This window comes from Misgurnus anguillicaudatus, chromosome 20 (assembly GCF_027580225.2).
Source record: "Misgurnus anguillicaudatus chromosome 20, ASM2758022v2, whole genome shotgun sequence".
NCBI lineage: Eukaryota > Metazoa > Chordata > Actinopteri > Cypriniformes > Cobitidae > Misgurnus > Misgurnus anguillicaudatus.
Genome location: NC_073356.2, coordinates 5,541,344 through 5,562,054, shown reverse-complemented (window position 1 = coordinate 5,562,054; position 20,711 = coordinate 5,541,344). Strand labels below are relative to the sequence as shown.

The 20,711-nt window shown below is 34.7% G+C and overlaps 2 protein-coding genes across 3 annotated transcripts; both read right to left on the bottom strand.

Annotated features, from left to right (window-relative positions):
- Window positions 1-515: 515 nt before the first annotated feature.
- LOC129454452 (class I histocompatibility antigen, F10 alpha chain) lies at window positions 516-9,748 on the bottom strand. 2 transcript variants are annotated; one of them, XM_073858028.1, is made up of 10 exons: window positions 9,598-9,748; window positions 5,961-6,234; window positions 5,583-5,870; window positions 4,978-5,262; window positions 4,713-4,841; window positions 2,772-2,819; window positions 2,451-2,579; window positions 2,259-2,303; window positions 1,365-1,442; window positions 516-702 (listed from the first exon to the last, which is right to left on the bottom strand). In XM_073858028.1, exons 1-9 carry the CDS (start codon window positions 9,655-9,657, stop codon window positions 1,375-1,377), a joined length of 1,326 nt encoding a protein of 441 aa, XP_073714129.1. In that variant the 5' UTR covers window positions 9,658-9,748; the 3' UTR covers window positions 516-702; window positions 1,365-1,374. The 2 variants fall into 2 exon arrangements, with proteins under 2 accessions (XP_073714129.1, XP_073714130.1); XM_073858029.1 differs by lacking the exon at window positions 2,772-2,819 and having other exon boundaries at window positions 9,598-9,747.
- Window positions 9,749-11,385: 1,637 nt separating this feature from the next.
- qrfp (pyroglutamylated RFamide peptide) lies at window positions 11,386-13,461 on the bottom strand. The gene is made up of 2 exons (XM_073858032.1): window positions 12,974-13,461; window positions 11,386-12,696 (listed from the first exon to the last, which is right to left on the bottom strand). Exon 2 carries the CDS (start codon window positions 12,694-12,696, stop codon window positions 12,193-12,195), a length of 504 nt encoding a protein of 167 aa, XP_073714133.1. The 5' UTR covers window positions 12,974-13,461; the 3' UTR covers window positions 11,386-12,192.
- Between the last annotated feature and the right edge of the window lie 7,250 nt (window positions 13,462-20,711).

The window sequence follows — 20,711 nt, the reverse complement described above, 5'->3', positions numbered from 1 at the left end:
CATCAGCTTTAATGCTGCTGTCTTTTTTATCTGTCAGATGATAATTAGCAAACACCTTATCCACTAGACCATTTTTGCTTTCCTTAAATTTAATACAATTTAAATTATAACTAAATTAGATATATTAGAATTTCTGTGATCTCTATTGGGAAAATGCACATGTACAGTTCAAAGCATTGAAAACAAAATTTTAAGCCACAGCTAAAACAACCCTTTATATACAAATATTTGGCCTGTTCTAAAAGAAGAAATTAACATATCCCATAAAACAGAATGACATTTAATGCAGAAAAGAAAGCCTTCACCAACTCTGAACTCAAAAGAACATACATGATGTAATGAACAAAAAAAGAATCAACTAATGTAATTGTGTTAAACTTTTTTTTTTTTTAATTAAATGCATTGCAGTAGTAGTAATAATAATCAAACAAAATATTTCAATCTAGATCTGGGTCTTTGCCCGACTAAAAGATTTTATTATCTTAGATATTTTATATCTATAATTCAGATTTACGTAACTGCTATTCATATGCAACCTACAGTAAAAATATAATTTTGAACTTTGACAATGATAAATAATATACTGTATCATTTGATATTAATCATCCGTCACTGTTACTTTGTATCAGAGGTTGATCTGTTGGGTTATTGATTCTGTATCTGTAGACTCGTTTATTAGTCCGTCAGCACTGGAACCTCACACTAAAACACAGACAGAAACATTAGTTTGTATTGGGAGTTAGGTTGTTAGTATTTTTCCCATCAATGATATGGGCCCAAATTATATTATATACTTAAATAAACTATAATTGTATTCACTAAGCAAAAAGTGCATCGAAAACTGAATTACTAGATTTACAATACAGCTCATAGCAACCATAGCTGCTACAATGCAGACCCATGCTTGCTTGTACACTCTTAGAAAGGATGTGTTAATTTTTTACACATCATTGTGTGGTAAGCTTTTAACACATTACGTGTAATTTTAACACATTATGTGTCATTTTCTGTTGATTTTGTGTTAAAATATAACACATGTTGTGTTAAAAGTAACACAAAATGTGTTGTTTCAATAATAACACAGCGATGGGTGAATTCTGGGACAACGCATTTAGTGTGTTGTCCCAGAATCAACACTAATGTGTTGTTTTTAACACATTCGTTCTAAGAGTGTACCAAGGCACTTCAGTGGGCCTTTAAAAACATTCAGTTATTGCACAACTGCAATATTTGTATGGTTTCTAAATACTGTGCAGCCCTACTAGTGGGTAATCTAAGAATTGCTGATTATGGTCTCACACATGAAAACAAAAGTGCCTATTGAAAGAGCCATCAAAGTAGATGCACTGTTGCCTGATATTTACCCTGTTCAAATTAAACATTCACTTTCTCCTGAGAACTAGCTGGACTGCTGTCTGAAGATTCGGTTGAGCTCCCTTGTCCTGTTGGTGAAACAGAGATGATGTCAAGATGTACCAACTGTACTATACTGTGGCCTTCCATGTGTGTATAGAATAACATATTCTGGCCACAGAAATGATCTATCTAAAAATTTAATTTTCAGTATCTGGTAAAGATTTAAGTTAAATGTGACCTTGTCTGTTGAATCCCAGCTGAATTAGGAACATCAAAGTTTGAAATCAATCATTGATTTCAATCTTTGACCTTACCTTTTTATAATTTTCTTTACATTATGTAGTATGATTTTATGCAGATAACAGTAAAACAAAAGGGTCACAAATAGTTACTTTCTCAGACTTTTCTCTGTTTTTTAAAATAAAACTTTGACAGGGAAAATGCAACATGCATGTCAAACAATCCAAAGACTGCTCACATTCAGCTGAGCCATGCTGACCGTTACCATTTGTAAATTATAATGATATTTAAATAACTTGATTATTATCTTTTCTCCTAATCTTTTCTAAAAAAAAAATAACAATTACTGATTGGTTGCTACAAGTAAGTGGTTTCTAGCATGTTCTGGGTAATTGTAACTGTAAGGTTGCTCATAGGCTCTAGACAAAAAAGCCTAAAGAAGATTGTTAATCTGATTGTAAAAGCAGTAGGATAAGATATGCAGCTTAAGTCAAACTATGAGCAATACTCATAATCAATAAATTATGATGTCTGCCCTAGCAAATTCTACTAAATTATCAAAAATTAATAATTTAAGTTTTGATTTTATGCCCTGTAGGTTTTAGTTTTAGCCAAACACTAAAAATAAGCAAGAAGTTTAAACAAATAAGGTGCATGTTCACCAGAATCAGGTGTTCTTCTCTCCTGGCTTCCAGTGCTTCCACCATCTAGATGTGAAAAAGTTACACTGTTACTCTGTCAACAATATGTACTTTGTACACAATATGTGCAACTGATATTTGATACATACTATGCCTGTATATTACATTTAAATATGGCCTAATCAATGATATGTATGTCTGCAACACAGTTACCACATTTGTTCACTTCCTCCAGAGAACTATTGCCACTGCTGTCTGATGGTGCTTTATTAATCAAAGCTTTATTCTCTTCATCATTCGGTGTACTGTTGTTTGCTGGTCTATTAGCATTATTCTGGTTTCCTGAAGACAGAAAACATGTAAAAATGTAAAGATAGGACTTTTACTATGTCCCTCTCTTAGAGTCCATATTTTACATCAGCATAGCTAAGATATATCTGTACGAGGCATGTTTGTTTAAATTGTCCTAATACGAAACCCTGTGAACATACAACCTAGACAGATCAAGTATTAGATTTTTTGGATAGTTGGTACCTGTAACCAGAGGAACTTCGGGATCGGTTTGGTTACTGCGTTGAGAATCTAAAAGGTGGATTACAGAAAAAAATAATTTTGAATGCTCATTATACTCTAGATGTGATTCCAATGGTAACATTATGTTTCAAAAACACCAAAACAAATCAAGAAACAAAAGTTTAGTCCAAAACAGATATAATAAAAATTCTATTCATGATTAAACTCTATTACAGTTTATCTCAATTGCTAAAACCTATAACCACGCTTTTGAACTAAAATTTCAAAACCAAAATCCATTTTTCAAGCAGCACACCCATTTTGCTAAACTATAAACAATATTCCCCTGCTTTAATGAGTTAGATTTGGTGAACTGTTCCTGCAAAACTCTACACACAGAGTGCAGAGCTTCATTTTGACCTGAAAATATGATGTTTGGAGAATTGGGTGAGACGTTATGGATTTGTGTTTACTGTTTTGAGAATATGAGGCATAGTTTCAAGAAATGTGTTTAAGCAACCGAGAAAAACTGTAATTAGAACAGTTTATCTGTAAGGTTGTTCCTAACCTCTATCCTATTTTTTATTTATACATTTGTTTAACTGTTTGTAGTACACTTTTTGTAGTACATTTTATAGTACACAAAATGATAATTTCTATAAACCTTTTGTGAAACCTTTATTTCATAAACACCAATAAACATAGACACGACATGGTGCTTTTTGGTGCATTTAGCTGATGCTTTTATGCATTTAATCAGTATGGTCGTTCCCTGGGAGCAAACTCACAACCTTGTGTGCCACTAATGAATGCTTTATGTTTTTTCACTGTACTGAAAGTGTACCTTTAAAAAGAATTAAGATATTTAGCACACCACATGATTACAGAATATTACAAACATTACAAATGTAAGATAAAGCAATGATCAAGTCAAAGTCCAGATTTTAATCTCAATGAAATGTTGTGAAGGAATTCAAGAAAGTCAACATCTCAAGACTCACAGACAATTATACGAAATGTCTACATGAAGGTATTTCTGCCAGAGTGGGTAATACTAGCTCACTGCAAAGGTTGCTCTTTTGTTTATGTTTATCAACTTATACAACTTTATTAATAGGGAATGTTTTAAGGAAAATTAAATGTTTGCTTAACATTTTTGTTGCAGAACCCAACAAGTACATGGGGTGTAACTTCCCCTTCTGAAAAATCCGCGAAAAAGTCAGGTCCTGTCCTGATCCGCGAATGGTTCCAAAATTATCATGAAATTTGTGATGTTTACAGATCAAATCTTACACTTCATGATGTGCTCGCAAGCAAGTTGGGGCTGCTCCTGATCATATCAAACATGTTTAATATTTAGGATTTTAAATCTGGATGATTATATCAGTACTTTCACCAATAACCATTAAGAAAGGGAGGTGGATGACCTAACTTTTGATATGGTGACCACAAAACAAGGGGTTGTATGTGTCAGGTAGACAGTGGGGACCGAACATCTTGTGGAAGCATGGAAACACTACGACTGCCTGAATAACATGTCTGCAAAAATGCATCAAGATCATTGCCTCAAAAACAAGAGCTAATGAAAATTCACCTTGGTTTCTTACCAATTAAGAAAACACATCAGTTGAGTAGAAACTGCTACAGTAGCCCACTAGCTAGTAAATGTGGACATTAAAAATAATAATCAATGTTTCACTAAATTCACTTCCCATGAGGTAACATGAATTGCTTGTTTTGAAAAATCGTAATAAACTTCTTTAGCGTGTGATGTGCCGTGATTTTGAAATCTTTTAGTATGAGCATGTTTAAGATTTGAGAGAGAAAAAAAATCTGTCAAGATTCTCTTATGTGTACTGCAATCAGATTTAATAATCAACAAGGATTTAAAAAATCCTGCAGTGTGAGCCTGGCTTAAAGGAAACAAAACGAAATGACAAGAAACTGTAATGTAATACTGACCAGCTCTTCTTTTCTTGCGAAGATAGAGGGCAACTCCAACTCCAGCTAAACAGCAAACAAAAATACCAGCCACAGCCCCGATCACAACACCAATAGCCATGGATTCACTGCAATCACTGCATTTTCCATCTGCAAAAAATTCAAAAATTTTGCCTGTGATGCATGCAGCTGCTGAAAAGCACTATTTCATTAAGTTATAATCATGTATCATCCTATGAATATATTTTCTTTAATGATGAATAATAAAGATTTTTTTTAAGCTTACCCCATTTAGTGATTATTGGTTCTGGTAGAGTGATGTGGCTCACAAAACAATCATAATCTGCTTTTTCATCCTCTGCAATTTCCACACTCTTTCGCAGCTGATATGTTCCATCATGATTTGGTCTGACTCCTGTGGATTCAATCTCATTATCACGCAGAGATGTGCGATATTTCCTAATGAACAGTGTCACATCTTTGGGGTAGAAGCCAGTGGCCAGGCAGGTGAGTTTCAAGTTGTTTTTGTTACCGGTAGCCCTTTTTGCAAACACATGAACCTCTGGTGGAGCTGAGAACAAGCCAATTAGTTTATGAATCAGCCCCAGCACTATGAAAACTATAAGGGGCGGTTTCCCGGACAGGGATTAGACTAGTCCTAGACTTAAACACTTTTAAGAGCTCTCCAAACTGAAAACAGCTTGCACATATCTTAAAATACATCAGTGCCCATTGTTTTGCCTTAAAAAGCACACAAGTAATATTTTTAGTAAGGCATGTTCATTAAAACTAGTTATATTTCCTAATTAAACTAAGGCCTAGTCCTGGCTTAAGCTAATCCTGGTCCGGGAAACTGCCCCTATATAAAGTTACTTAAATCCATTTACTTACAGCTTTTTCTGAGTTCCTTGTTTCCATATTCTCTGAACTTGTTCAACCAGTCCACACACTCTTTCTCCAGGTAGCCCTTGGTGTACTGGTTTAAGATGGGCACATTATCCCATTTCCTCTTGGTTGGGACAGCTTCAAGCATTGGGGCAACCCACTGTGAGTTCCTATCATCAAAGGAAAGGAAGTTTTCACCGTCATAGCTGTATTCATCGATACCTTTGGAGAATGTCACTGCATTTCCCTCTTTTATAATTTCACAACCATGTCTCCACTGAAGAACATGAACATCTACAAGAGACAAATCAAAATGTTTTTAAGCTAATAATAACAGACATAATAGATCTGATATGCATGATAAACTGCATTAAACTTCCTCACCTGAATCATTGTGTTTCATTCGTTCCATCAGAATGTTGACATTCACATTAAACCACTGTTCTTTGCTCTTTCGGGATTGGGTACCTTTCTCCCAGTAATCCTGTGGCAATTTCTCTTTCATCCAATCCTGTTTAGGAATCTTTTTTTGTTCCTTGCTGTTGTAGTAATCAATCTCTCTGTCATCCAGTAAACCCATAGCTGTGAAATCATAGATGCCTGGCAGATTCACAGGTTTGGATAAAGCGGTGTAGATGTAGTACAGGGAATGAGTCTCCGCAATGTAAAGTATTGAAATAAGAAAAAAAGACAATATAAGCAATTTCAACAGGTTTAGGAAAAGTTTTAATGTTCCATTTCTAAAAAATATTCTTTTAAGAGACATACTAATAAAAATGTTCATCTTCCCACATAAAAGGACACCAAAGACAGACCCTGTTCCAATCTGGACGGAAACTTCCCACATTACCAGGTAATGATTATGGCATAAACCACTGAAATGCTACATAAGCTGCACCTTGATTTAAAAATAGCATTGCACCACAAACCACCTATACCACCATAGCATGAGATTGACCATGGATACCTATAATATTATTTGATTAACAGCTAGAAATTTTATAATTTTGTAAAATATTCTTTAATCAAACTAATTAATGACTGTAATGAGCTTGGTTAACTAGCATCATCAGTACTTTAATGTAAGTCATAGGGAAACTTCCTCCATCCTGGTTTCTCTCAAAGTTTTATTCTATTCTACTACAACACCTTTTTAAGAGTTTTGGTTCTGTCCCACAGTCACCTCTGGACAGCCCACCAGGGACCAAACCACATCTATTAAGACATATATTTTCACCACATTATGTAATGTTCAGCTGGACTTCTGTTAAAGGGATAGTACACCAAAACAACTGTCCCTAACTGTCAACAACTTCCGTCTTGGTTTACACGCACTTTTTAAAATTTTTATTCATATGTCATAAAAAGATGTGCTAAAACAGGTTAATTCAAACAACTTGTTAAACCAACTTGATACATTTTAAATGTGTCAGGCTGACCAACAATAGCTTATGTTAAAAATTAATATGCTAATAATACCATGTTAATTAGTAACAACACATGTTATCATGCAAATGGAAGTTGTAAACGACACAAAGAATGAACAAACAAAAAGAGACTGTACTGCAGTGCTCACTGGCATATTAGCACAATTCAATGAGTGAAATACTTAAAATCCCACAAACTAACCAAAAACCTCTGCTCTGAGTCTTTCTCTTTACCTGAAAACGCACAAAATAATAAAAAAAAATTACTCTCCAAATTCAGTCAAAAGGGAAACATGCTTGGAACTGAAAATCCTCTGCCAAGTTAATAATGTCAACAAAAATCATTCATTTTGTCCTTTACAGATGGGTTGAACATGATAAAATTAAAGTGATAGTTCCCTAAAAATTTAAAACTCTGTCATCATTTTCTCACTCTCATGTAGTTACAAATTGTATACATTTCTTTTTTGTGATGAACACTAAGGAAGATATTTTGAGGAATGTTTGTAACCAAACTGATCAGCCCCATTCACTTCCATAGTAGGAAAAAAGAATACTATATGGAAGTGAATGGGGCTCACGATTCCTCAAAATATCTTCCTTCGTGTTCATCAGAACAAAGAAATGTATACAGGTTTGTAACAACATGAAAGTGAGTAAATGATGTGGGAATTTTTTTGGGTGAACTATCCCTTTAAGTTGTGACTATTTAAAAAAAATAGTCTTATGTTATCTGTTTATGAGTGGTCTGGTGAGTGGTGTGAACACAAAGAGTGGTCCTGGTGATCTTAACTACCGTACATAACTATCTTGTTTGTGGCTCAGTGCTTACAAATGTAAATAATTTAGCATTGACTTGAAAGTAAGTTAACTGTCTACTATGGCTGGGTATTGAGCCCCGTTCCATTATTTAATAAAATTTCTGATTTACAGAGTATATGGTTAATTTTGTAAACATAAAATTCTAATTTAAAATGCTGGTAACTGAAACCCTCCTAATTAAATAACGAATAAACATTTACATTAAAGGAACAGTATGTAGGATTGTGGCCAAAACTGGTATTGCAATCACAAAACTTGTGGCTAAAACTGGTACTGCAATCACTCAACTGGTGGCCAATACACGAAATGACAACATAAACATCAGTTGAGGGCTGCAACTCCACTTTTTAAATGACAATATCCTGGCCAGACTACTGTTGTCAGTAATATAAGTATTTGAAATAAAAATGATTTCTTAATGTCTAGTGACATATCAGGGCCATTTTATGATTAATTTATATAAATTTCTTACATACTGTTCCTTTAACAACAGGGCACATCACATGTAATTGTGTTTAATATAGTTTACTTTTAATATGAAATTTACTTTTTAAATACGTTTGAGATATATTTTTTTAAATACATAAAATATACCCGTTTAAATAAATATGTTTAAAACAGGTCCATAAAGCCTCAGAGTAATTGTTCTTTAAATCCAACACAAAGCAGTAGTCAGTGGTGTAGTGCAAGGTATACGCAGGTATACGGAGTATACCCACCTCTTTATTTGATGGCATGGGGTATACCCACTTCTACTGGGGGCATAAATTTAGAGTATACCCACTTCTCCAGACACCACTACACCACTGGCAGTAGTCAGTAATAATTTGCCTGAACAGCAACTATAAATGTATTCTTATTATAACTAATAAACTTTATTAATAAACTGTTCATTCAAAAAGTGTCAGATATAATCAGCCCCCAAAGTTCATTAGTTGCAGCAGCATTACAAAAAAATGCATGTACATTCTCTTGCGCACTCCTGTGGAAACATCGAGTATAAACCATGGATTTACTTTGCTGTAACTCTTATGTAAGCCTGGGTAGTCATGCTCATTTTACTTTCGCTTTTAAATAAGCAGCAATGGTTTAAATGCAATGCTTGCTTTAAGGATTGTGCCTGCCGTCATAAGCCTTTTCCTTCCAATTCTACATTAGCAGCAATGCCAGGGCAAAACAATGAATAACATCTTGTCAAGATAGCTTTCCCAACTAATAGCCTAAGACTAATGTAAATGTACGTTTTAGTTGATGAGTTTCATGGTGTAAGATGCCAAAGTAAATGTAAATGCTACTTATTTTGCTTTTAAGTTTTATATCCATTAAAACACAGTCACAGAATATGATGTGCTGTTTATTGTGGAATCTGTTTATTTTGCGAAACTCCCCAATGTGTAACCAATACTCAATTTCAATTAAGGTCAGGAAAGTTGGACTGTCAAACAAATAAAAACCTTAACGCAGTCAAAATAATTAAAGGAGCAATTTCATTTGCCACAGCATACGCATCAACAGTTTTAAAACCGAAAGTATTTTTGTCCCAAGTTCCTTGTTTACCTGCGCCATTTTACTGACAAACCTGTTGAGTTTACCAGATCCTAATAAACATTAGTTTCTTTGATACCGATATAATATAGGCCTATATATACGCATTTTAACATACGCTACTGTTAAGCGTAGACAGCGTAAACAAACTGCTACATTTAGACACCACTTGTTTAACTTTTAGTTTCTGAAAGCGCAGATTGTATGAAAATAACAGCAGACTTACCACTCTGGACCGGTACAACAGCACCGAGCAGAACCACTGAACACAAAACAATAATATCCATTTTTCAAGGTTGTGGGTGCTCCAGTGCGCGAGCCACTCCACACACCATTTGTTCCTGTTACACTGAATCAAATGATTTGTCAGAGCGGACTTCACTCCTTATCCACAACCTTCCGATTTTAAACCAATAACAGGACAGGAAACACAGCGTCACTTATTCACATGAGAACTCCGTAGTCAGAAGTTTCAGCTGTTTATGTTGATCATTAGCATGACTGTGTAATGATGTATTTTTGTGTCAATTTGTTTCAGAACATTTGGAGAATGAGATTCTCTCAATCCCTTCATTAAAAAAAACGTTTTAGTTTTGTAAAATAATTTGTATTTTTAGGACATTTATGGACACCTACAAAATAGATGTTGCAATTCAACATAAACATTCATGTTTTTCGAGATATGACACAAAATCAATTTTGCTATAGCCTACATTTTGAAAGAATTCCACTTATTTAACATGGATTTTACATGTGATCACGTGGATAACATGGGACTTTACACAGGATTTGAAAATTTCTGCACACATGAAATTCCTGTGGCTTTTCTTTCAGGGACTGTTAATTGATTATTTATAATAATTATAGAATTATTATAGACATTGCTTTCTGCATGGCAATTCATTTCTGCATCATCTGCGTATGGGTGTTTAATCGATTGTGCAGCTGAGGCTTCTTGAGACCAGACCATGTAATGGTAGTGGGATAAACAAATGTTTTCTGCCTTTGTCTGCTTGACAGAAACAACTTGTAAAGAGACAAGATTGATTAAAATCTTTTAGACAGCTTATAATATCTCACAAAAGATGACCAACAGCCTGTCAATGACAAAAACACGCTTGAAAAAATATTTTTAACAATCGTTTTTAAAATAGTTAAAATGCAAAATAATTAAAGTTGTACTAATTAAACAATGCATTAAATGAAGTTTTTCCACAGTATTTTTTAATTGGCCCACCAAAAAGTGTCAGATTGTTGTCTCTTTGCCAGATAAGTGTAATGCATTCCCTGTATTGTGCTGCTGATTGTTTGTTTACTTAGATAGCAGCATTCAAAATTACACATCCTAAAAATGGTTTGAAAGTGTGAATAGTTAAAAAAAAAAATCAGAATTTTATCATCATCGTTTTGTTCTAAACCTGTATGAATTTCTTTTTTCTGATGAGCACAAAAGAAGATATTTTGATAAATGATGGTAAGCACACAGTTGGTGGTACCTATTGAATTCGTATTTGTTTTTACTACTATACAAGTCAATGGTTTCAGCTGTGTGTTTTTCATCATCTATCAAAATATCTTTAAAAAAAAAAATGGTGAACTATCCCTTTAATGTTTTTTTTATTTAAAAGGGACATTCATTGCAGTTGCACCCTTTTACTTCATTGTTGCTCCACCTCACTACAACTAATTTAAATTGAACTGGCTTCTGCTTGGATTCCGGTGCTTTTTTTCAGAAAGAAACTCTGCTTGGATTTCTTCTTGGATTATCTGGTTTTGGAACAGAACTCTTCAAGTATAGTTTTTAATTACAATTTAAAGATGTTTGATAAAATAGCATTTTCCTAATTTTCCATTGGTTGTATCATCCCGGCATAATAAAACAAGTGCAACATTAAAATAATTGTTTTTTTTTTAGTTTATCAGAGAAATCTAAAATCTTTTAGGATCACTTGGGGTCAGATGGATAACATAAAAAGTAACCACACATAACAAACCACGAACAGTCTTTAGTAAATTTGTTTATTTATTGTTAATGGCATTCCATCAATCCTTACACATGTTAGGGGAAGGGGAATTTGGCATTTCCAATTAAACTAACTGGGAGGAAACCCATGCTGACATAGGGAAAACTCCACCCTGAAATGCTGCTTGGCTTAGCCGGGGCTTAAACCACGGTAAGTTTGTTCAATGGAATAAACCTACAGAAATGTAAAATGTGACCCCTTTTTAAATCTCAGAAACTATTGTCTCTCTTTAATTTCTTTTGGTTTGTAATTTTTTTGCTTGTAATGTATCCATTATTTCTCACTGGAATAAGCTGTAGCAGTCTACATAGATTTGTATGTATAATAATGCTACTTGGGTTGGCTTCAACACATAATTGGAGTAATGCAACATTTTCAGCACTATACAACTCCAAGGAGCAAACACTTTCTTCATCATTACTGCATGTTTAAACTTCAGGCATTGCATCCCTATAGTCTGCTAGAACTGTTCCTTTTTTAAAACACCTACAGACTTTACAGACAACTTTTCTCTAATAGTTTGGGTTTCTTGCAATTGTTACTTTGTAGTTTCCAAAAATACTCATAAACACACAACTGCAATTATATAAAGCTACTTTAGACTCACCCAAATCCTCACCACACCCTTATGAAATGAAAATATTTGCATATTTTGAATGAAAAAAATGTATGTAATAATTTATTAATGAGTTATTTATCTGTGGATAAAGTCCATAAAGGTAAGTTTCGTTCAGCTAACTTCTGGAGTTAAATTTGTCCCAGAGTTATTTTTGTGAACATAAACACAGAACTTTCTCTTCATTTTCTGCCAAATCGAAAGCCAAAACCTCCTTTCTGTCTATTAAAGGCCTGCAAACCTCCAGCGATTGAAGTGAGGGCCTCGTTCCGCTTTTCCCCACCCTCTTCTTCTTCATCCTCACCACCCTCAGAATAGTGTAGAGCCTCTATATGATTGTCTGGGAATGTCCCCATGGGTCTCCGTCCCAGCTCTTCTCGTTTCTGGCTCTTCACGATGCTCCTCTGCCCCCAGCCCAGTTCTGCCTTCATCCTCCCTAGAAGCTCCTCAGGCTCCTCAGTGAGATCCCAGGGTCGGAGCTCTGATGTCGGTCTGTTGTCTGAAGCTCCTAGTGAAGCCTGAAGCTTGAGCATTGCAGATTCCCACTCAGGACTGTCCAGCATGGGCAGGTAAACCATGGGTTGGTGTGGCAGCATCAGTACTCTGGGAGGCTGAACTAGTAATACTAGCAAAAAGAAGACTGTGGTTTTAATAGGGGAGGAAATATGGAAAACCTGGAATTTCATCTATAAGAAATAGAGGGGAAAATTAGTCCACATAAAATGAAAACAACTTTAAATTGCTTCATGTTCGCATTGGAAAAAAGATAAATGATTTAAAAAAGCAAACTTTTTAGGCAAAGTAAAAAAATCCAGCTTAAAATAAGAAGAAAATCTACACTACTACTTGTATAACGTTTTTATCCAGAACACAATTTTCTCACTTAAGAAAGTTCATTTTGTTTAAGAATGTATTCAAAAAGAAATTGAAATATGATTTATGCCAGTGCAGGCTATGACTTACCTTGCAGACCTGTCTGAATCTCTAACCCATCCTCTCACAGCCTCTTTAAATACCCTACCCTTCTCAGATCTGCCCATTGTCAATGACTGGATGGGTCTTTGCTAATTGGTTAAAACATCTTTGTGACGCACAAACGATCTCTAGTAAGTCATCAAAATTTCTTTACCTAGGATACGCAGTTAGCTTAACTGGCAAACATCAAGTGGACAATTACTGAAAAACAGTTACATATACAATCAAACTCCCACACAGAGCTTTTAAGTTTGTATTGAGAATGCACCTCACCAGGAGGTGTGACAGACATCAAGAAGAATTTGCTCTTCAGGATGTGTAGTATTAAGACCATTAGGCTATTTTACCAGTAGTGAGGTCTACTCTTTTCTTTTTAAAGAAAAATATGAGTGTTAACTATTAATGTTGTTTACTGTATGAAATAAAATTGTAACCATTTAAAGAGTCAAATGAGTCTTTTTTTTACAATTCTTAAAAGAAAACAACACTTTAGATTTAACCTAAATGGTAAACACCTTGTGGACATTAAAGGAAACACAACAGTTTTTTAACATTTTACTATGTTCTTACCTCAATCTTTTTTCAATGTGTGCACTTAATCTTTGTAACCGTGCGTTGTGAATGTATTAGCATTAGGCTAGTCCCATTCATTCCTTTGAGAATTCATTCCAAAGAATTGATTGGTCACCGTTCAGGTAATCAGTCTTTCCATTGGTATGCATGCACCATTTCTCTACATGAAGATACACATGGACAGTGCAGTTTGTTGTGTGCTTCTGTGAAGAATTAAGTTCATACATTGATTGATTGATTGATGTAGAGTCTGTCCTGAATACCTTTTATTACACCTTGTTATATAAAGTTAAATGACAATGAACACAAAGTGAACTTAATTGTTTAAGTACACTGTACAAACTCCAAGCTTGGTAACTTAACAATTTAAATTCAATCTATGTGGCCACCAAGTTTAGGAACTCAAATATCTAAGTTTTTGGGAGACATTATTTAATTGAATTGAGGAAACATGTTTACTTAATCAAATGAGTTCAGTCAACTTCTTAGGGTTTTCAGTGTACTTGTATTAATGATCAATGGAGAAGTTAATCATTGCCGAGTATCTATGTATCCATATCAACATTACAATCAGAAATTGTTGATAAATCCCTGTCAAATCAAATACTTGTATCACATTACTGTTTGGATATTTTGTATCTAGCATTTTCAGAAGAGCACATAGCTCATAGCTGCCTAAAACTGTTTTAGCAGACACACGGCCTCATACAAACCTTAATGAAACATAACTTTCAAAGGCTGGTGTTTTAAACTCCGCCCCCATGTTATAAAACCTCTCTTGCTGTCTCCCTTTCATAAATCTACTGTTGCCAAGTTGCAGTTAGAAAGAAGTTCATTAATGAGCTGCTGTCGTTTGGAGCATTGGTTTGAACATTCTGAAACCAAGCAATAGGATAAAAAAATATAGAAGAATACCACACACTACACTAAATATCATTTTGTACAAGATTAGGGGTTTTGCATTAAAAAACATTTATAGGGTCAGCCACGTCTCTTGCAACATTTAAAAAACAATTAAAAACCCATTTCTTCCAAAAATACTTGACATAGATATTGAGTGCACTTCTTTCTCTTCTCCTTTGTCAGAAAAAATATAAATAAATAAATAATAACACTCATTCTTTTTCTCTCAACAGGTATTGTTTAGAAATATTGAAAACTTTTATTTTATAAGCGCCTTTTTTACTATTGCCTCTCTGACACATCACTTTTAGTGTTTCCGAATCTTTGTAAGTCACTTGGGATAAAAGTGTCAGCTTAATGAAATGAAAAATTTAAATGTTATTCTAAAAAATAAAAGTGTCAGACATTTTTTTACCTTTAAAATTTTCATTTTAAATACTTTTGCAATGTTATGTGATTTATCTAGGGCTGTAAACATGTTAAATCAGTTAAATTAACTTAAAGTAATTTCGAAATAAAAGTGCACTGCATAAATAAAAATAAAATCACATAATGTTGACTAATGTCTATATTTTATTTATTTTGTTTAATTAATCAATATTTTGTGTTATTATATGAAACATTTTAATCAAGTGACAGCCCTAGATATATTTCTAAATAATATTTTTTTTTATAACTTTTTAAATACCTATGGAGAAAATTAATAAGGAAGAATTTAAAGGTGTTAAAAATGTCCAGTCACTCTCTAAATAATAAATAATTAAGGAATTGCATTTGAAATTAATTCAGTGAGTTTGCCACGTCCTGAATTTATGAAAACACATTTATGCTAAAGTGATACTAAAGTAGTGTATAATACAACACAAGCAATGTTACATTTCTTAATCTCTCTGGTATAATGTCAATATATTTCCTCTGAAATTCATATTATCCCATGCCTTCTGCTCTATGGGGTTGAGGGGACCAGTAAGAAAAATGACCTAAATCTCCTTATAATGGCTCTATTCTATGGTATATAGAGCATAATGATGACTTTATAGATACAGTAGTGGCAATTCATAGTAGTGAAAGTGAAGTACAGTAGTGGTAGGGATTCAAAGTTCTAATAATTTTGGCCACCACTTTATGAAAGTGAGAATGTATTTGATTGGAGCAGTACAGACAAGGACCAAACATTTATCTATGTCTGTTCTTTTGGTAGCTTTTCTTTGTAGCTGATAACGCTTTGAAATCTCATACACCAGGAAGTTAATAGATTTTAAAATATGTGACACTGGTTCTGGCTCATCGAAGTTTGTGGCACTGGTCTCTTCTTGTCTTTAAATTTACCTTTAACTCATAACCCACAATAATTTGTTTAAATAAAATAATTAATAAAATATGCTTTACATCTTAATTGCTCAATAAGGCATAGTCATGGCTTTATCTAAGCCAAGAGAGAGGTTTTATAACATGGGGGCGGAGTTTAAAACACCAGAGCCTTTATCTAAGGAAATATATTGACACTATACCAGAGAGATTAAGAAATGTAACATTACTGTTGTTTTTCAATGAGTTGCATGCGTTGTATTATAAACTACTTTAGTATCACTTTAGCAAAATGTGTTTTCATAAATTCAGGATGTGGCAAACACACTGAATTCATTTCAAATGCACTTCCTTCATTATTTAGAGAGTGACTGGACATTTTTAACACCTTTAAGTTGTTCTTTATTAATTTGTGTTTGTAAATCCAAACTGTTATGTATTACTTTATTCAGATGGATTAGGCTCAATATAAAATTTTGTCTTGACTTTAATGTTCTAGAATCCAGTGACTGAAGTCAACAAAGCTATAGGTTGTCGCTAAACCAGTCCTACTGGTCAGACTATTTTATCTTTCGCATGAGGGTTGTGCTAAAATGCATAACAAAATTCCAGAGTTGCTACGTGTACCACACACTAATTCAACTGTCAAACAACATTGTCCTTCTTAAATGACTTAATAATTACTGATTTAAAACTTTGGTCTAGATCATTATGTGCTGGCATTGTTGTAACCACCTGGTAGACATGACAAACTTACTGCCCTGCTGAAAAACAGCATCAAACTAGCATGGGAATTATGCTGGTCTATGCTAGTTTGATGCTGGTTTAGCTGGTGGTCACCAGCATACCAGCACCAAAACACAACATATACTGGTCTTGCTGGTATGACCAGCATGGGATGCTGGTGCTAATGCTGGTTTGGTGCTGGTTTAGATGGGGTTCACTATTCACAACATATTCTGGCCTTGCTGGTATGTTGTGACGTTACAGTTGAGATATACCCCCCACCATTTAATTACACATTTAATTAAGTACAATGTTGTTAAAATGCTAAAAACAAATTTGTGACTGCTGAGTTTAGCGCTACATGCAAGTTAATGCTATATGCTAACGTTTAGGCTGAAGTAGGGTGGCCATTCGTGCCAATTCCGCCAGACATCTTCCATGGTTTCGGCTGCGTTCTCCGGAAGTCACATTGCTCGACCGCATACGTCATCGAGGTTCTCACATTTCAGTTAAAATACATTAGAAAATTAAGATTTATTTCTTTTAAGACATACATTCATTGTAGTTTCATTCTTACCTTGAAATGTAACGGTTGCTTTTCTGAAATTAAACTCGAAATATTAAACCTTGATGACGTGTGCGGTCGACCAACGCGACTTCCGGAGAACGAACCCAAAAACATGTTCAGGACGTGTCCGGCGGCACGAATGGCCACCCTAGGCTGAAGTATTGACTACTATTCTACTATTGACTTTACAGTTATGTTTTCCATGTCTACGCTGAAAAAAACACAAAAACAAAAAAACTTACCACTCAGAAACATCCATTAACAATCTCTAAACAATTGATTATTCCTCAAAATCTGTGTCTTCATCTAATACAGGCTCAAACATATAAGGTCTGTTTACTAATGTGAGCTACTGGCATGAGCCGCAGAGCAGAGCCAATCCCCAAAAGCATCGTTAGCCAACTATGGTCGCAAGTTCTGTCGTTTCGCAAACTGCATCGCAAACCTGTGTGGTTGTACCTACAGCTGTAAAGCTGTGGTTAAAAGGATAGTTTCTTGTTATTATGACATGTAGACTGGCATTGAACATGCTTTTAAACAAAATAAGCAAGTAACATGCAGTACAGTCTATATCCAGCATTTTAAGTCCATCTTATAGTTTGTAAACAGAATTAAAGCACTGTTTTTAAAAAGTGTGCATACTTGCAACCCATGGGCTTTAAGACCCTGGATAATCCAAGGGAGGAGTGACGTAAGAGGGAACTTGCACATGAATTAAAGCTTTCCAAGGCAGGAAGGCACCAAGGCATGTCCGAATCCAATGTTAGGTTTACTTCACGACTCATGAGATCTTGTCCCACAATTCTATGCGTGTGCGCGCATGGGGAATGTGATATGTCCAGCCTGATCAAGTTCGAAAAAATAAAATGGCGGCTGGAGCACAAATTTAGTGAAAATAAATGTATATTTTCACTTTTTACACATTTTTTAATTGCATTTCTAGCAAGAAATTAGTATTGTAGTTTTCAAATATGTGATTAGTTATCACAAAGGTGCTCTATGTTTATATTTCAAACACGCTGCCATTGAAGTGTGTCCGAAATCATTTCTCTTAGCTGCCTTCATGCCTCCGAAGTCATTGCCTCACGAGGCAGCGAGGCAACAAGCCAGCTGCCTTAAGTTTTCGGACGCAGCCATAGTCTGATGATGCTTGCTATGCTCAATGACTTACGGTGAAATGCCACTACATCCAAAAGCCAGAGGGCGCTCTCATGCAGAAACTCAATATGGGCCGGCCGCAGAAGAAGAACCATTATACACGCAGCCATAGATATGTATTAAGGCTAGATGTCCCGCCCGCGCTGCTGGCCAATTGAGTGTAACGTTCGCATTTGGCGGCCATCTTACCACAGGGAGCATCGTGTTTTAATGATGTATGTACGTTTAAATGACCATAACTTGCTTAATTTAAACAGGTTGGTTTGTTATAAACGTCAAAGATGTACCTATGACACTGCATACTTAAACAAAAACAGAAAAATAATTTTCATGAAACATGTTAAAGCATCCAGAATTATAGCCACGAAAGAAAACAACCCTTTTGAAAATTGGTAGAAAATTGAGCAAGTTATGGTCATTTAAAAGTACATGTACCATTAAACTCAATGCTACGAGTGAGCGAGCTGCCTGTGGTAAGATGGCCACCAGGTGACGACGTTAGAGACTCCGCCGTAACACATCTAGCCTATGCACGCAGCTATGACACCCAGCTCCAGGAAATGTCTTAAGGATATATTTATATTGCTGTTCTTCAAACCTTTTCAGGTATTTTCATGTTATTAAAGAATATGTATAATGATTATGTTTGACGAATGTGGCTTTTTCAAATGCATGTTTTTAAAGACTCAAACTAACAGTGATTTCAGATCGATAAGGACTTACTGATCAAAACATGAAATGGCTGTGAATAATATCGGCTGTGTGATTCAGAAAAGTTATCGGCCAGATATTATTAGTGTATATTGTCATTTATCATCGCATCCCTACTTGAAATGAAACAAGAAAAAACTATATCACGGTAATGAAATCTTAAAATCTTTTGATGCAGTGGACGTTATTTACAGCAATCTGACATTAAATCGATCTGAACAGGTAATTAGTACCCTACCTCCCACGTGACATCATCAACGATGATGAATGTGTAACAAAGTTACTTTGTTTTCAGGAAAGTGCCAACTATGCATCGTACTATGGTGGTTCAGCAGCAAGTCATGTCATTGTTCGGGAAACGCACCCATGAGCAGAGCTCAACATTTTTATTCATGACCCTTTTAAAGGACAAATTTCATTTAAAGGACAAATCCTAGGGTTGTAAATGGACAACTGGATTATTTTTGCATTTAATAAAGTTACATACCTTCTTTGTAAATATCAAAGAACAATTTAACATACTATTTCAATGCATTCTTTGGCACCTTTAATTGTTTGTGTGGACATAAAGCTGTTTTGACTCATACACACACTTTTTGTGTCTTATGCTGGGTACACACCAAAAGATAATCGGTCTGATTTTGGGCCGATTTCCCCCATTCCGACAATCCTAGCTGTGTTCCGATTATCTTGATGGTTCTAGAGATTATCTTATCAGATTTTCCCTTGGTGTGAGGTGTGTTAAGAGTGTCTAGGATTTTTTATCCTCATGTTTGTGGTCTATCACATTTTGAAAATCTTATAAGATGTAAAAAAAATATTTTGTTGTGTACCCAGCATTAGTGGCGACTTGCCATTGACCTCTATTGTTTTTATACTTAACTAATGATATACCTTTACCCAACCCTTACAACTCATGTACAACATTTTTCCCTCCAGAATGTTACTTTAGTGGAGTAAAAGTGATTTAACATGAAATAAACTATGTCTAAAGCAGCAATGACATTCTTAACTGTGATAATCAGAAATTGTCCTTGTTGTGAAAGAGAAAGTTGTTGGCGGTGTGAACAGGACTTAAGGTTAGGGATGCTACACATGATCTCATGTTTAATTGGTAAGTGGCACCCATGGGAGTTCGATTTTTTTAAACATGCTTTAATTGTAATCTGATTTCCAGACACCTGAGATTGACGCAAGTCTGACAACATCGGTCTCTTAAAGAATTTTCATGTAAATGTGAGGAAGTGTTTTTAGTGCCACGCCCTTGTTGTGCACTATTGCAGTACAGTAACTCACAGAATCCAGTTTCTTTTTTCATGTTAATTCATGGTCAGAAGCTTATAGCTGTGAGACTCAACCAAAAAGTATTTTCCAAAAAGTCTTGGGGATTATCACAATGTTTTCTGGCAAAACTGAGACGAGCCTTTATGTTATAACTTTAGAAATGGCTTTTTATAATCTTTTCCAGACTGACAGAACTCAAGCACTTTTTCATGTTGTGTTATCTTTAATTAATATTTAAATGTGTTTTATGATCTGAAACATTAAAGTGTGACAAATATGTAAAGAAAATAAAAAATCTGAGGGGGCCAACACAAATTTGTCCACTAACATCAAATCAGTGCAGCTGTTATTAACACCAATTAAGGGTTAAACTAATGTAAGAGCTTGCCTATGCAAACTATAAACATACAGTCACAGATTGTAACAGCAGAAAGAATAGTTGCAAAAAAATAAGTTTAAACCACCATAAGCCGTTTATCTTACAAACAGGTAAAC

Coding starts and splice junctions, on each gene's coding strand:
- LOC129454452 (XM_073858028.1), bottom strand. CDS start 9,657: ATGGATATTATTGTTTTGTGTTCAGTGGTTCTGCTCGGTGCTGTTGTA. Junction 6,235..9,597: donor CTGTTGTACCGGTCCAGAGT/GGTAAGTCTGCT, acceptor CTTTACATTGCG/GAGACTCATTCCCTGTACTA. Junction 2,820..4,712: donor TCGCAAGAAAAGAAGAGCTG/GTCAGTATTACA, acceptor TCCACCTTTTAG/ATTCTCAACGCAGTAACCAA.
- qrfp (XM_073858032.1), bottom strand. CDS start 12,696: ATGAAATTCCAGGTTTTCCATATTTCCTCCCCTATTAAAACCACAGTC.